Source organism: Spodoptera frugiperda, chromosome 4 (genome assembly GCF_023101765.2).
Source record: "Spodoptera frugiperda isolate SF20-4 chromosome 4, AGI-APGP_CSIRO_Sfru_2.0, whole genome shotgun sequence".
Taxonomy (NCBI): Eukaryota; Metazoa; Arthropoda; class Insecta; order Lepidoptera; family Noctuidae; genus Spodoptera; species Spodoptera frugiperda.
The window spans coordinates 6,161,271-6,178,251 of record NC_064215.1 but is presented as its reverse complement, the minus strand read 5'-3'; the positions used below and the strand labels follow the sequence as shown (position 1 = coordinate 6,178,251).

General features: G+C 37.3%; 4 protein-coding genes across 9 annotated transcripts in view; 2 read left to right on the top strand and 2 right to left on the bottom strand.

The window, feature by feature from the left end:
- The window catches only part of LOC118272397 (3-phosphoinositide-dependent protein kinase 1), a 55,133-nt gene extending 52,379 nt beyond the window's left edge, over positions 1–2,754 (top strand). For all 5 annotated transcript variants that reach the window (XM_035588880.2, XM_035588882.2, XM_035588879.2 and 2 more), the window contains 2 exons: positions 549–826; positions 938–2,754. In XM_035588880.2, coding sequence (XP_035444773.1) covers positions 549–826; positions 938–1,042 — 383 coding nt within the window. In that variant the 3' untranslated portion in view covers positions 1,043–2,754. The remainder of the gene's footprint in view (positions 1–548; positions 827–937) is intronic.
- Positions 2,755–4,417: 1,663 nt separating this feature from the next.
- On the top strand, positions 4,418–5,734 carry LOC118272703 (uncharacterized). The gene is made up of 3 exons (XM_035589347.2): positions 4,418–4,727; positions 4,865–5,113; positions 5,497–5,734. Exons 1-3 carry the CDS (start codon positions 4,545–4,547, stop codon positions 5,650–5,652), a joined length of 588 nt encoding a protein of 195 aa, XP_035445240.2. The 5' UTR covers positions 4,418–4,544; the 3' UTR covers positions 5,653–5,734.
- LOC118273857 (IQ domain-containing protein K-like) lies at positions 5,663–8,381 on the bottom strand. Its single transcript, XM_035591027.2, has 5 exons — positions 8,010–8,381; positions 7,497–7,636; positions 7,150–7,244; positions 6,838–6,967; positions 5,663–6,292 (listed from the first exon to the last, which is right to left on the bottom strand). The coding sequence occupies exons 1-5, from the start codon at positions 8,257–8,259 to the stop codon at positions 6,203–6,205; spliced, it is 705 nt and encodes a 234-aa protein (XP_035446920.1). The 5' UTR covers positions 8,260–8,381; the 3' UTR covers positions 5,663–6,202.
- A 156-nt stretch (positions 8,382–8,537) lies between these two features.
- Positions 8,538–14,272, bottom strand: LOC118273840 (uncharacterized). 2 transcript variants are annotated; one of them, XM_050708021.1, is made up of 6 exons: positions 14,134–14,272; positions 12,357–12,716; positions 11,011–12,267; positions 9,868–10,683; positions 9,462–9,754; positions 8,538–9,349 (listed from the first exon to the last, which is right to left on the bottom strand). In XM_050708021.1, the coding sequence occupies exons 2-6, from the start codon at positions 12,711–12,713 to the stop codon at positions 8,740–8,742; spliced, it is 3,333 nt and encodes a 1,110-aa protein (XP_050563978.1). In that variant the 5' UTR covers positions 12,714–12,716; positions 14,134–14,272; the 3' UTR covers positions 8,538–8,739. The 2 variants fall into 2 exon arrangements, with proteins under 2 accessions (XP_050563978.1, XP_035446891.2); XM_035590998.2 differs by lacking the exon at positions 9,868–10,683.
- Between the last annotated feature and the right edge of the window lie 2,709 nt (positions 14,273–16,981).

Genomic DNA, 16,981 nt, shown 5'->3' with positions numbered 1-16,981 from the left:
GACAATTACAAAGTCTCGGGCGAGTGCAGTGAAGCGACGAGTAAGAGGCAACTGGTGCGTCCATGACCTGAATTCTTGGCAAATTTATACGCTTCTCGTTTCATAACTAAACCGAGTCCAATAACGTTTTATTTTATGATTATTTCCAAATAAGCGAACTTTTTCATATGAATAAAATTGTTCATAAGCAGACTATTGTACAGATGATCGTAATATGATCCTTGCACTCATTGCACGAGTAACAAGTACGTCATCGCATTCACTGCTGTACACATTCAGAACGGACGTCCTCAGTCAGTATATGGTTTACGGTTTTATAGTTGGTATGACGTCAACTTTCCGGCACGTCGCCGTCGTCCCGGAGTGGCACATTCTCAACCGCTTATGCCATGACATGAATGACTCGCTCGTTACGCCCTACGTATTTTATTAACGTTGACCTTATAATCAGCTGTGTGTGTGCATGCAGCTGTTTTTATAAAATATCTCGATTTGATACAATTTTTCGCTGATAAAATTATTATTAAATCACACATTTTTATTTTCAGGAATCTTGAACATTAGTCCAGAAGAAAAACGCCGTCGTCTCGAAGTACAATCTCGGGAGAGCAAATGGCATCAGTTTGTCGATGGAGAGTTGATTTTGAAGCAAGGCTTGGTCGACAAGCGGAAGGGTCTATTTCCACGACGTCGCATGCTGCTGTTAACCACAGGGCCGCGGCTATTTTATGTAGATCCGGCCAATATGGTGCTTAAGGGTGAGATCCCTTGGTCACCTCAATTGCGGGTTGAAGCCAAAAACTTCAGAATATTTTTAGTTCACACGGTGAGTAATAACATTGCTTGCATAACAACTTATTAATATTATGACAGTTATCATATTTTGCGGAATTATTTATTTATAGAGAGCTATAACATAGTATTTTTTTATTTTCAGCCGAACCGTACATATTACTTGGAAGACCCCGATTCATATGCTTTGGAGTGGGCAAGCGTAATCGACGAAGTACGCATCGGTACATACGGACGGGATACGACTTAAGCGACGGCGCGGCCGCAGCTCCGAGTCGCGTCCGCGCCGCCGCCGCGGCCCCCCGGGCCTCGAGCCCGCTCCTCGTACCTCACACGGCGAGTTCACACTTCTAGGTTACTTCTAGCCTTGATTTAGAGCATGGCAAATTCCAAGCCGAAAGCTTTCGCGTCGATGATCGACCTCGTGCTGAGTCCTAAGTTATGCATAGGCCGGTGCGGGGCCTCGCCTCGTGACGCCCGCCGTCGCCGCTGTCACCGCCGCGGAGCGTGCCGTGAGCCACCGGCGGCGCTACATATGTTCAAAAAGCGCACGAAGCAATACAGCCGGGCGCTCCGCACGCCGGACGGTTACGAGACGACAACCGATCGACTACAGCTCGATCACTGTGGATACTGAATGACTGATTCCTATTAATAATAATATCCCGACTATCTTAAATTATTCTAATTTAAGTTCCTTATTTAATTGTGGAATACCGACGATGATGTGTAAATATGTCTTAAATTATTATTGCGATTGCTTAGTAATATTTAATTGTGGGGCAATGTAACAAATGTAAGTTTTATTGTATACAGGCCTCTTGTAAGATTGGACTTGTTATTCACCACCTGCGTGTTCACAAAGCCATTCCGGTTGGTAACTAGGCAATTTATAGCTAAATTTAATATTTATTTTATGTTTAATAATTTGCCAACGGAATGTGACTGCTGTACAGTTATAACCGTAGAAATGTATGATTATTATGTTTCTATATTCTACTTCAACTAAGTCTATCAGTGACAATTGGTATAGTAAGAATTAGCAAAGTTGTATATTTTAAATGGAAGTACCGATTGTCAGATGCTGGTTGCTGTAGAAATAGAAGCAGCTAGATGAATGAAGAGTAGCCTCTTCACTAATTAATAGAGAGTTTCGGCACAAACAATCACAACACTGTGATTGGTTGCCTTACTTTCAGAACTCTGTTTGAGTATAATACATTAAGCTCTGAAATGGCATACAAGACTTGGTTTCAATGCTTTTTATGTGCAAGTTACTTGTGCTCTTTAATTCTATCTAACATAGCAAAGGTATACGGAAAATGTCACCAAAGGTGACAATTATGCTATTTCATTGCTTGGTAATTAATTGTCTAAAATATATTAATTTTGTTAATTGCAGTCTAATTAGGATATTGGGATTGCTTAATGGATAGTGACTAGTGCAAATTTGTTTCTTAATGTTTTGTGTTGTTATAAACAGTGATTGTATTATGGCCATAGCTAATGTTCAATGTCATGGCACTTTGAGTTCTAAAGTTGTATTTAAATTGTAATGATTACTTATATCATTTAATCATTTTATAATAGCAGGTATTATAATTAAAATGCCTAAAACTTGCCTGTAATATTTAACATTAGGGCTTAATGGGATTTAATCCATAGTTCAATATGAGACCCTCATTAGCAAAATGTAGAGGATTAAGATTTCACTAAGTAGCATGAAGGACTGTTTTATTAATTTCATAGTGTATCATGGGAAATGATATACTGTATTATAAATTGGTCAGCATAAATTGGACTTCTCCATGACATTGTTATAATTAAAATTAAAACCTGCATTTAAAATTTAATAACTGTTAACTATTGTAATTATATTTTACAACATTTGTATTGCATAAATTCCATAAAGTAACAATATAAGAAATTGAAATAAATTGAAGTTGATTTTTAATAAAACAATTGTTTTTCTTTCAATACACTATTTGTGTGCCATTCAGAGACCTCCAAACTAAATACCAATTAGGTACCTATTTAGCAGCAACAGAATTTTCAATAATTCAATAGCAATGGGCAGCTTGACATCCATGTTTTTTCTTATTAATTCTCCACAGTCTCTTGACCTGTGCTTGTCATAAGTTATTTTAACATCCATGATTATAGGTACTTATATAATAGTAACAACGAAGTAGTGAGAATACTTATGGAAGACATTTTGTAGAGATTTTTAGCACCAAAGCAGCCAAAGCTAATATTTACAATTTCATAAAATATAGAAAAATACATAGAGGTAGTTACTGAGTTTACTGCCGAAGAGAATTATGGGCACCTCTATTATAAGAAAATTTAGTTCAATATGTTATTCAGATTAAAAATTTAATAAATAGGTACAAAATATAAAATCTAATTTAGTGCCAAGCTCGGTAGTGGAAACAGTAAGTGTAGGTAATTAACTAAATGTAAACTATTTTTGCACAACTTTACTAAAATGAGATTAAAAATAAAAACCGTGCATCTCTTCAGACTAAACCTAATCTGTTAGTTAATTAAAGTTGCTTTTAAAACAACTGTATTTTAATTAATGAATTAGATATCTGAGACCAGAACTGTAAAATCAGTATAGATAAATTACCTATGTACTTACTTTACTAATTTCAGAGGATGCTCCGGTTCAAAGAGTGGGAACGGGGTAATTTTTAGTCAGTAAGAGTGTGGCACTCTCTCGCCTCACTTAAGGCTGGAGAACTACTTGGATGATTTTCCCCCCTAAAAAAAGAAGTTGCCACTGAATCGCCCTTAATTTGTTTCTGGCTAGGGACTTATGTTGTTGTTACATGAATTCATCAAAATTTGTTTCAAATTTGAATGTCTTGGTAGGTAGTTGGTAGGTACCGTTGTTGTGTAGTGTAATATTCTTTATAGATTGTTGTTCGTAATAAAACTATAGTGATAGAACGTACCTAATTACTATAAGCAGGTATGTAAAAGTAACTTACCATTCTGTATCAATGCTCAAATAAGTATAGCCAATATAGGAGGTAGATAATATTGTTGTTTCGAAGTTCATTGTTTATAGTATGAAAACAATTATCATGTAGGTAATTTCATGAAGAAATCCAAGTAAAGAAAACAGTAGAGCCTCAGAGCACCGAGTGCGCTCTCGTTTCGATTATTTTAAACGTAAAGCAATACTAGGGTTACCGGTGTGAACTCTTAATTGAACGAAATAACATCAAAACAAATTAAGTAAAACAGCAAAACAACTGATTTTCATTCGAACATAGAACCACCACTATTATTACTTTTACAGCGAGTACATACAGCGCCATCTATGTTGTATCTAATGACATGTTTTTTGTAGTTCTTCAGTCATCTTTCATACTTCATAATAATCTCCAACAGAGGTCGCTATTTTTTTATTGGAGTCACCATTTTTCCCCCATCTCTATTTTCCGTTTGTGGTCAGAATTAGAAGCAAGGGCGTAGACTTGAAAAAAGGAAGAAGGAAGGTGGGATCATGGTTGTTAAAAAAATCTACATGCAAGGACGTTTTCTGTAAGATTATTTTTTCTATGGCAATACGTATAGCTTAAAGTCATGCCACATTGATTGTCATAGTTGTCATCCTCAATTGGCAGATTGAAAAATGTCATAATAATATAACCTAACCTACAAAATTATAAATCTGATACGATTCTTTTAATTTTTATTTTAATAAATAGATTACACATACTTTACTACTACACTACAAAATGGCCTCGACTGTTATAAAGTATGTTGGAAGAACAACTGATTTTAAAGGAAAAACCCTTTGGGAAATTGTTGGCAGTTTGAAAAACCAAGGTGTTGGGAGAATCATTGTGCGATCAGTTTTCGAAAGATATCCAGAACCTAGTTTTATGAAGATCGTTAAAGTTGAAACTTGTCCTGATGAGGTGAGTTATGAGTTATATTTTGTAATATTTTCATTTCATATAGCGAGTTATATTCATCGGGTAACAAATTGTTTCGTGTCTTACACATTATTCGTTGAACCTATTAGTCTCCGGCTCATGAGTATTAAATTTTCCAGGAACGACGTAGAGTAAGAATATGGGTCGAGAAAACATTTAGAGGTCGCAAAATGCCGAATTTGACAGAAATATATCGTACATCATACAAACCTGATTACAAACTTGTACCTAAGAATGAGGAGGCCCAATTGCTGGCTAGTGTTAAGGAAGTACACCACTTCCCCGAGGTGATTCTACCGAGAAATATTGAGATGCCGCCACTGATGAAGAAGTTTATTATCAAGGATCATGAAAAGAAAGGACTGGAGGTGTGTAAAACTAATTTTATTACTATATCTTAGTGTGTTAAAATCTGTGAGTAGATCGACAGACAGATTTTTTCACTGCCAACAAAAAAACTGTTAAACAACATATTGATTCCAATCAGAATATATTAATCAGAAAATGTCCTCATCACTAACCTCCTTATTAGAGTCATTATTCAAGTAGGTACATCTTGGGGACATGGCAGTGCCCCCACCAAGTCAAGCATAATATTGTCATGATACTTATTAAACTTTATTTATATAATAATTTGGGTCTTATTTGATTTTGAGTTTAGAATAATCACTTTTTGCTTATTGTACTTTAAAAATATTTTGCTATTACATTGTAGGTATAACATAATAATATATTTTGTAATAATTTTCAGGTGATGACAGACTTCACAATGCCAATTACCTACAACTACAGTCCGAACAGAGTCAAGAGGATAGCTAAACCTGATGAAAAGCCAACTGTACAGTTTTCTATGGGCCTTGGTACGCCTGCCAGCCCATCACTCTATGAGGGAGTGCCACTAAGTTAAAGAAAACGAGAAACTAATATTACATATGTATTTTAAGATAGATATTATAGAACAATAAAGTAGTTGATAACAAATGTGCACATTTGCAAACTATTTTATTTATTTTTCTTTGTTAAATTGAGTCTAACAACATTCATAAATTATGATCATTACATAGCTGGTGAAAAGTGGATGCTTCATTGTAATATGCACCTCTGCCTTCCCTTTTAGGGATTGAAAGCTTGATGGTATGGAATGCATTATAATATTATAATTAACTAAAAAATTGCTATAGAATCTAGGAAAGCAGGTCTAGGCTAAGGGTTGTAATTAATAATTAATTATCAACTCTTTGTGTGCAGGAACACGGATCCACATGAGACAATGTGTTTTCTATTTTTATCTCATATACAAGAGTTGGTTTTCGAAAAAGTTAATGATATACACAGTTCACAATAATTTGCTATTCATTTATTATTGGACCATTAAATGCAGAAAGATTTCCACTAGAAATGTGTTAAAAAGGAGGAACCTTTTATCTACTAGAAATCTTAAGTGGGATTTTAGCTTATCATTTTTTCATGTGAGCTGCTGAAGCAAATGCCTTGGCCAAGAAAGGATTGAACTCCATGTCGGGAATTTGACGTTCCACTTCGAGTTTCTGAAAAATAAAAAAAAAACCATTACTTATTTTACTCACATACATTAAATATCTTATGCATCTTATCTCAGCTTTTTAATATATGTAGCTGTTTTTTATAGTTGGTTGGGTAGAATGTAAAATTCGCAAATTGTCTAGCAGTAACTAGAATCGCATGGAAATCGAGAAGTGGATGACCATGACGTGAAATATTTTTATGCAGTGCCGGCGTAAGGGCCACTGATACCCTGGGCGAAAATATTGTGGCGCCTCCTTGAGGGAAGCAATATCAAGTGTTAGTTTTTTGCGGATCCCATCGGCGGCGGCATCGGCGCCCCCCAGAATTTGTCACCCTGGGCCATCGGCCCATCACGCCCCCCCCTAACGCCGGCACTGTTTTCATGGTCATCATGAACGGGTGGTGTTCATGATGACCATGACGTGAAAATATTTCCTGTGATGAAGACAATCATTTTAGTCTTTTTAGTTTCAATCCACTTATAAAATTATACACACATACGTACAATGTACAAATACCTATAGATATAAAATACTGAGGAACAAACCTTCCAAAATTCGCGCATTTCTTGCACTTCCTCTTGTCTTTGTATGAAGTATTGACGCACAGTTTTTTGTATGAGAGTAGCAGCATACTCCTCTGGCCATAACCAAGACTTCGGGTAATAAGGACGTGGACTGGAAGCATCACAGTGAGCTAGTTAAGTTAGTACGTTTTTAAGCTACAATAGGTATCCCAAATCCCTTATACAGTAGTAGGTACCAATTATTGCAAACAATGTATCTTTCAAATTACGAGTTTGAATCGTATCGCATTTGGACTGTTTTGTTTATATTTAGAAATAAAAATATAATCTTACTTCTCCTTAAGAGCCTTTCTAACCCACGGCATGTTGAATAAATGAAAATTGACGATCTTTCGTCCCGGGTAGCGGGGGTTATTGTTCCAGAGCACCTGTGTGTAATAAAATGATAGCATAAAATAGTAGGTCATATAACATCAAGTCTTTTATTCATAGACATGTAGATGGCAAGGTAAGATGCCTGATTTGGTGAGTGCTTCGTTACAAACGGCGTCAGATTTGGCATTAATTAATAATTTTTGAAGACTTCCGCGGCTGCTAATCCTCTCTGGGCATCACCAGTCGTGTACTATACTCACGTATGTCAAACCATGGGACGTTAAATCACAGTTAAACCATTCTACCTGGACGACGTGGTCTATTCCGTTGAAGAAACATTTGTCTCTAGTAAACGCCTGCCAGATCTTAGCTTTATTCAGAGTCTCCACTAAGGCAGGTATGAGTTGCACAAATACTTCATTTTTAATGTAATCAGTTTCAGTTCCTGAAAATATAACTGCATTCACACCTTGGATACAGGAGTACCTACCTAGCGTCCTCAAATACGATCTCTATAATTATCTTTACTTCTTTCTTATTCACGGATGCTCATCGATGGTACCTTCTTACCTACCTACCTAATAACTGGAATACCTAATACTAATACCAGGAAGTGCCAGACTTTTACAGACTAAAAACCATCCCGTTCCAACTCCTGCTTCGAGCCGAGGCTGATGTATGGGAACTTCACCTCTACCCCTGGCCGGGCACTGTCTGTAGTGGTGGTTTTGAGTACATTTCTCTACGTAAGTAGGTACTAAAAGCATGTAACATATCGGGACATATTGTCAGAAGTAGGTACTTATTTGCAAACTTACTAAGGAACGGTGATTTCGGCACAGGTACTAATTTACTTTGGTTAAATTCATCCAATTCATTGTGCCATTTGTTACTTTCGTCGATGATATCATTCCAGTTCGCTCTCGGCTTTCTCTTAATCAGTATTGGGAAATCAACTTCGGAACAAGGGAGGCTGTCTGGTAGTGTGAACGCTGCTGTATCATTGGATTCAGCGATACCCTTTAAGTCTTTTAATTTGGCCTTTCGGTCCGAACCTTTACCGGCCATTTTAATTTGAACCAAATGGATTATTAATACGTATTAAATTTATTTTATTACAACTTCGACTTTTGTCTCAGTGAATAATATTCATTCGATATAATATTTGACGTATATAGTTGACAATAATTGAGACAGATCGAATGCTCCCCTATACTTTTTACATACTTACTCTTTGATCGAATGCTAAAAAGTTTATTCGTACGTAATACTAACCTAACCAGACACAGCTAAATTCTGTGATTCGAGGTTTTCGATTCAGGTTGAATAAATAAAAGGTGTACAAGTTATAATTCATATCTATGTTTATTACACAACAGCAAATACAAATATCTGCATACGCAATTACTCGGATGCTCTGGATATTACCATCCAAAGCTTATAAGTAATAAATATTAAATAAGTACATCTAAACCCTAAAAATAAATATCAGATACTTTTATGTCCAATAAATTAATTGTAGATGTTTTTAAATTCAGACATTTATGATTAATAGGGAGAGAATTTCCCAGTGATCTGTGAGATCCAGTCTAAGTAGTGAGCAACTTTAACGTAGACACCAGGTACTCCAGGTTGGCCGCAGCCGATACCCCACGAGACGACACCTACGATCTGCCAGGTACCGCTGCGCTCACAGACCAGGGGGCCGCCACCGTCACCCTTGCACGCATCTTTTCCTTCCTCACCACCGGCGCATGTGAAGCCAGGGTTTAGTTCGTAATTGTAACCCAAACGCGTTTGCCTCAACTGTTGTTGGCATTGGCCGTGGGAAAGAATGGGCACATCAACTTCCTTCAGAATGTTCTGGTACTTTCCGTAATCTCCGAAAGCATCTTTACCCCAACCGGTAGTCCAGCACCTCTGTCCAGAATAGTCGGTGTACTTGTCAGGCAAGCAAGCGGGACTGATGTGAGGATATTTAGTCCATTCGACTGGATGGTCCATCTTTAAGATAGCGAGGTCGTTGTCCAAAGTGCCGGCGTAGTAAAGAGGATGTACGTGGACAGCCACGATGTCTCTTTCAATGTATGGATAGAATTCGACGTCACGATTCACGTCCCACTCTCCAAGACGCACTCTTAGCTCGAAACCTTTGTAACTGAAAAGGATATTTAATATTAAACATCTTTTAATTGAAAACATTACATGAAGTTGTATATTTTTCATTGGGTTTAAAATATGATTGTATCCGGTTAATGAAAAGTACTTACGATTTAACACAGTGAGCAGCCGTCAAAATATGAAGACCGTCAATAAGTGTTCCACCGCAGACATATACAGATTCCTTAGGGTCCTTCTTCAGGATGGCTGTTTGCCATGGGTATTCTCCGAATTCACTTTCACCATCGACGTAAGCGGGAGTTTTGATTCTGCCATTGATTCCTTGAGAGTGTCTGATACCGCACTGTCCTTTGTTAGCAGCCTGTGGTTGCAGAGGACGACGACAGCAAACCTGGTTTGGTCTGCACTGCTGCACTGAAGGACGACCGAAATATCCTTGACGCTACGATAAAAAAAGTTTGGTTAGAAATGTATTGTGGTACATCAACAATTTGTATTAATGAATTTCGTAGAGGTAGTTGTGCAAAGGGAATTTAAGAAAAGTGCATAAATTACCTCTTCTATAATTACGGACATATTTCCTACATCGATTTCTCTCTTCCTTCTCGTTTCAGGAAATCGGATTGTTTGGTATCCCCGATTTGCCCGAGGAGGCGTTGAAGGAAGGTCAAGGGAGCGGGAATAGGAGGATCTATTTATAGGAGTAGCCTGACCAGAATCTTTAGCATCTTTTACTAATCTATCATTATTGTGAAGGCTTCTGTAATCAGGGTAAACCTCACCGCCGTATGTATCACCATCATCTTCGTAATCGTGATAACCCTCTGAAGGGAACCTATTACTATGGTAATTATACGGTTTATAATCTGTATAATGTGGGGAATAGACGGGAGGACCATTGTGCACGTGTGGTGGAGGTCCATAATTGGGAGGAGGGTGTGGGTGATGAGAGAAATAATTATATTGTGGCGGATAGGCTGGTCCTGAGTTTATGGGGTATGCAGGGAATGGTTGATGTACATGATAATGGTGATGTTTATTCAGTAAGTATTGCTTTTTTTCATCAAATATTTGCGTCAATGCCCTTAGTTTACTGTGGCTAGGTGTCACGTGAAAATGTACTAGAGGTTTGTAAATTTTTTCACCTTCAGCGGTTTTGGTAACTTGAAGAGAGAATAGAGGATTGACTACGGCTAGTCCCAAATTAATACCGCCGGCCATTATGGCAGAACTGAAAGGATGAAGGTGCGGATTGTGAGGATGGAAGTTAGAACCATGGGGTCCCTGGGGCAAGGCAAAAGAGACACCAAACGTGGGCTCCACATGTTTTTGGTCATGACCGGTATGCTCGTTGTAGCCAGGATATCGGCGCTGTAGTAATATTTTTGTATATCAATAAATTATACTATTATGAAATGTTAGATTATACTATGTCAGTGCCCATGTTTAGTATATCTTTTGTTAACTGTTACAATTAAGTTTGTCATTAAATATCATATCTTAAACTAAATGTAACAGTGTTATCTCAGGTTCCAATATGATGAATGTAACCGGGAGAATGGTTTTTAGGAATATGAGTGCTAAGAAAAGGAAGAGGAAAGGTATAATCAAATGTTACGATGAATCTAGGACAAAGGTTCCCTTGGTATGAATGACCTCATAATATAAATGAAAACATTAAAATGATTTTGTGCTTACCGGTTCAGCCTCTTTCGTGGCTTCAGATGGAGTTTCTTCTTTGGTTTCTCGTTTGCTTAACTTCTTGGTTTCAGTAGCGTTGGCAGTGGATTCAGCTGTTGCAGCGGCGATAGCAGTTTTGTTCAGATTGTCTAATTGCTCCTCAGTTAATGCAGAAATGTCACTACCTTTGTTGCGAGGGTCAATCGGTAAGTACAGGTCATCCCTGCGGCCGATTACTTCCTGGCTTGGGCATTGGTCATAGTTTACACAAACACAGTCAAAGTTTTGTGCTTTGGCTTCGTGGTAGTTCTCGGCATAACCATTGCTTTGTCCGAAAGTTGATGGACCTTGATTATAAAGATTGTTTTGCGAACCCACATGCAACTCTTTTTTGTAAAATTCGTTGCTCTGAGAGGCGTAATTACCTAATCCGTTTCCATACTTTTGATCTTCGAATGCGTTGTTATTAAATTGATTCGGCAAGCCTTGGGTTAAAATGTTGCCATTATGACCAACTTTGTTAGATTGGTGGCCATATTGAGATCCGTAAATTGTGTCAGATTCATAAATTGGCTTGGTATCTAAATTGAATCCACCAGACATGGGTTTAAATCCACCAGATGTTATGCTGCTGTAGTCACCACCAGCTGATATAATATCAGAAGAATGTAATCCAAAAGATTGGGATCCAAGAGATTGGGATCCAAGAGATTGAGATCCAAAAGATTGGGATCCAAGAGATTGAGATCCAAGAGATTGTGCATTCAGTTGACCAACAGATCCTACAGGGACTGCCACTGGTTTAATAATCACTTTGGGTTCCTTATTGTCTTCGTGTACGTAGTGGTGATGGATGTGTTGCTGAACTACGGTGTCTGTCTTTGTGTCTGAATGAGACGGATGTTTGTTGTAAGCTGGTTTGGCATTTTCAAAAGCATATGGACCTTGGGCCGCATAGATGGGTGATTTGGTAACGAAGTTTGATTCGTGAGCGTTGTAACTGTTTTGTGAGAATTGGAAGTTGCCTCCTGCTACGCCATACTTTTCAGAGAAACCAGGTCGGACATTACCGCCATAGCCGATTCTCTTAGGTGGAATTTTCTGAGGTCGTGGACGGTAAGTCATAGGCTGAGGTGGACCATACGCTCTTGGTGGGCCTCGGACTGGAATCGATGCAATCGGTTTTCCAACGGGTTTAATATCGACGGGTTGAGCGTAAATAACTTCTTCCGGTGACAGGTATGTACGTTTTTCCTGGCTATCTTCGTCTTCACACTGAAACGATTAAAATATTATATAAGTAAAGGAAAAAATATTTATTGATACCAAAGCTTTTAGTTTGATAACATGATTTAGATACATACTTGTATGAGACCCAGGGTGCACAATCTGCCTTTGATTAGGTTTCTAGCTTCAGCGTCGTCTCCTGCGTCCAGTGCTTCCTTGATCGTGGGGTCACTGTAGACATCATCAAAGCCGCCCAGGCTCCTTCCTTGCTTTCTGCTCACCAATTCGTCAACAATGTCATCAAGTACTGTGCTGTTAGATTCAAGGTTTTTGTCTTGAGCTTCGGGTAACTGTTCTCCTTGTAACAAGGTCGAAGCATTCTGTTGGGGTTCGTCGGTGGGTTTGGAGTCTTCCTTTCCACCCCATGACCACTCTGCAGTGGTACTGGCGATTATTATTGGTAGTAATATGAAAGTAATCGTTGACCACCGCATGATCTGTAACAAAATTAAAGTAAATGCTGATGTCATTTGATCCTTATTTTGTAAAGCATGTCATTGTTTCGAAACTGCGAACGGAGAATCACTTTTACTTTCGCAGACAGTTTGTTATGTAAGGCTACATAACGTCAGCGCCGTGTTGTGGCTGCGCGGTCATTGGAAGGCGTGGGGCCGCGAAAGCACTCTCACACAAAGTATACGACTTTAAACATGTACATTACTCTCATGTTTGTTCACATCACCGTAGTAAATTGATTCAAATGCGATGTTTTCTTGAGAATTAATATGAAGATGTCAATTATTGTAAATGATTAAGTCAAATGTTAAGCACATAGGTATTCTGATACGTTATTGAGGTCAGCTTTTGTCTTTTGTTATGAAAGAAAGTCGATATTGGTGTCAGTGTCGTGGTGTCGTCCAAAACTGGCACAAGCAGTTCGTTGGCAAGCCGCGCGTGTCTCGACCGATGCGTCACAAATTCGGTAACCGTCGATAATAATTATGTAACTTCCGATTATTTCATCTTGTTTGTTTTATGCAATAACTTACTGCAATCATGAGAATATTCGCATTTTTTGTTTTTCGCACATTTTTAGTTTACGCGGTTAGTAGAGCGCATATTATGACAAATGTAAAAATAAATGCGTTTTGAAAGGCACGCGATCTTATGTAGACGTTTGAAAGTAATTGTTGCGTACAATTACTGCTGTCCTAAGTATGAGTTGTTGATGGGATTAAACTATTATGTAAGTAGAGTAAAATAATTTTTTTGAAATTGGCACCTTAAAAATTTTTTGAACACTTTTAAGCATTTTTTACCGTTGACAAATTATATTACTTCCTTACCGGATAAATATTAAATGATTAGCGGAATTGTGGTATATGGTAAGTGTGGCACGGTTCTGTTATTATGCAATGTTTTACATATTCCTGATGTTGTGGTTGAGACCGGCGCGGGCGCACAAGAGACCGGAAAGTGAAAGTTTACGCGAGGATCATTTACTTGGGAAACTGCCTACTTCCCATTGTATGCAAAGTTTTATAATTAGAACAATGCTATGTTTATTTACTCTTTTCTAGACGCGCCACTGATTTTATCACAATAGTCGGTGTTGACTTTTACGTGCATGAAACAATTAATTATCTTGAAGAAAAAAATAAACACACGTTCGTATTAAATCACGATTACACATCAAATGATAGTTATGATGATTAAAGTAATAGTATTATATTTACAATTTCTGCGCAATGAATGCGTATACACGATGCGGTAGTTGCTTTCCTCCGTCGGATATTGAAAGAGAAAATTCTACAACGAGTTTGTTATTGTGCCGCTAAACGTCAGTTTAGTTTCCTTCACCGCAAATCCTGTGACGTAACTGATAAACACGAACTCAAAACACTGGGAACTTACTTTTAAAGTGGTTCACTCCTTGTATCACTAAAACTTATTAATGTTTAAATATTCACTTGTTTACCGGCGCACTGTCTGCGTCCGAATGACTGCCACTTCTACTACGACGACGCTTTATACTTCGACCAACGCAAAGATGCACGCGGGCTGATTTTGTAAGACGATCGACGCAGCCTCCTACCACGGTACCCCGGAGAGCCGAGCGACCGACCAAACTTGGGTACATCTGATCGATAAACGGCTGTCGCAAAGATATCTGGGTAGAGGTCATGACGTCTGCTATAGCATTGATCGACCCTTAGTTCATTCATGTTCCGAGTAGATGTTTGGCAATATGGGGTTTTTGAGGCCGTCTTAGCGGATCTGTATTGTAAACGTTGGCGAACAGACATTAAGTTACTGATGTCATACATTTGATACATGCTGTGAATGTTTACGTGTGTGTGTGTCAATTATGACCCAATAAAAATTACTTCGTTCTATTGCCAACTGAAGTTAATAGGTTGAATTTAGTTTGACAAGGATTTATGATTGTTATTGTTCACTTACTATTTGATGTACAATAGTTAGGATGAGTCGCTCCTTTATCTTTGTTCTTAATATTCTGGACTTGGAGTTACGCCAACATTCAAATATACATACTTATTTGTAGATAATATCGCATAAGATTATAACATAAAACTTTAAACTAGATGTTTTTTATGGGATGGTTTCAAACATGAGATTTTTTGATGGAGGAAAGGTCACCTGATGGTAAGTAATCAACACTGCCTATATACACCCCAACCCTAGAGGAATAACAAATGCATTGCCGGTCTTTAAATTAGATAATCTTAAAATAATAACCTTATCTTTGTATTTATAGATACATATACAGCAAATGATAAAATACTCACACCACTCTTAATTTTAAGACTCTCTTTAAAATGTTTGTTACAAATACTTTGTTAAATGATAGAGATAGCGGATGTTACTTAACTTTAAATATGACTTAAAGTAGAGTAACAATTCAGTATTCAGACGTAATTCTCTTAATTAATACCGTATTTAAAGTCATGTGCTCAATAAAAGTAGAGTTTATAGACAGAAGAAAATGCACATCCTTTTTTTCTGTTAGCTATAGAGGAGAAATGCACATAAAACTAACTTCAATTTAAAACTCACACGAGCACATTGACTTGACAATTTGAATATTCGATATAAACAACATTTGATTGCCTCACAAGTATATGTATTGTGTCGTTATATAACTAGACATAAGCCACCCACACTGCATGGTTGGAGCTCACCCTTCCATAACAAGATAATGAGCCACTTTCTCAGGACCAAAGTTTTCTAATAAGGCTCGATGACCCAGTAACTGATTACTCCAAGTTTCATTACATTATTGCCCAAAAATACATTTAAATGTTAACTAGATTGCTAAAATGTCATTGTGTTTAGAGATTTTGACTAGCTCTTGCAGTTTTGTTCATTGTGGTATAAACATACACCACGGATGTTATATACTCATAGTAACAATTGTTGTAATGTAACAAGTACAAAATATGTTCATGTATATGAACATAGGTATTATATGTTTATATCGTATGTTTAACGGTTTTAATGAATTTTGTTCTATCAATCTAGCCCTTTCATTTTATATCCTTAGAGGATTTTTTGTGGATTGATTATTATTTTTTATAAAAAACGTTGGCCACTAGGATTTTCTCCTGTGTCATTGGTGCGTTTACAAACATACAAGTTTACATACACATGATAACCAGACCCGAAAAACAATTTGTGGATCACAGAAGGAGTTGCTTCATGCGGAAACCGAACCCGCAACACGCTGCGCGGCAGCCGACAGGCGTGCAGTCGAAGTTATTTACTTCCCAACTTCAATGAACCTTTGTATTCTTGTTTTGTTCCGTAGTTAAGAAAAGACCGTAAATATCCATCACGATTATAGTATAAAAAAGTATTAGTCACCGATTAATGTATTTACTTTATCTGTAACTAAATTTTTCATAAAGAAAATACCGCGCGCGTTAAATTTTGCAGCAGAAAATAACGTCAGTACAAAAGACATCAACGCGCTGCAGATTATATCACCAATATTTTTTAGCAATTATTCTGAATGTAAATTACTTATATTATCTTCTAATATTCCAGAGCTGCGGACTACCTAGCGGGTTTACCGAGGCTCCGGCTCGAAAAGCAGGAGTAGGAACGGGGTGGTTTTTAATCAGTAAGAGACTGAAACTCCCTCTCACCGATATAAAAAATCCGAAGAAAAATGTACATTGTGACGAGTCTCTTTAAAAGAAGATCCCGCTAAGATTATTATTGAAGAAAAATGTTAATTTGGACATACACATCACTTTGAGTATGTTTATGTCATTAAAATGCATCATTTGGTTACATAACATAACGACCGAGTTAATGTGACAATTGCCACCTATTGTACTTAAACTGTTATGTAATACATAGGAGTAAATACATTTATATTCATAACACGACGATTGAAGTACTAATCCGTAGTTTGAAATACTTACTATGTATGTAATAATTAACTTAATACAAATTAACTGTTTCTTCCGAGTAAAAGTAAATACTTAATTATATGTTGTGTATGTATGAAGCATGATATGTTGAAGAAATATTTGTTCCGTGTGTTTGTTCCATACAGTTATTATTAGAAATGCTCCACTTTATATAGAATTAAAATATCTCGTACAATTGTGATTAGCTACTGAGGGAAAGAGGGGAAGAGTTACCACCATCCTTTATCGGTAACTTAATTGCCATTTCCTTTTTTTGTTGTTGTATATTTTTTTTATTTCCCAAAGTTTATTATACCTACACT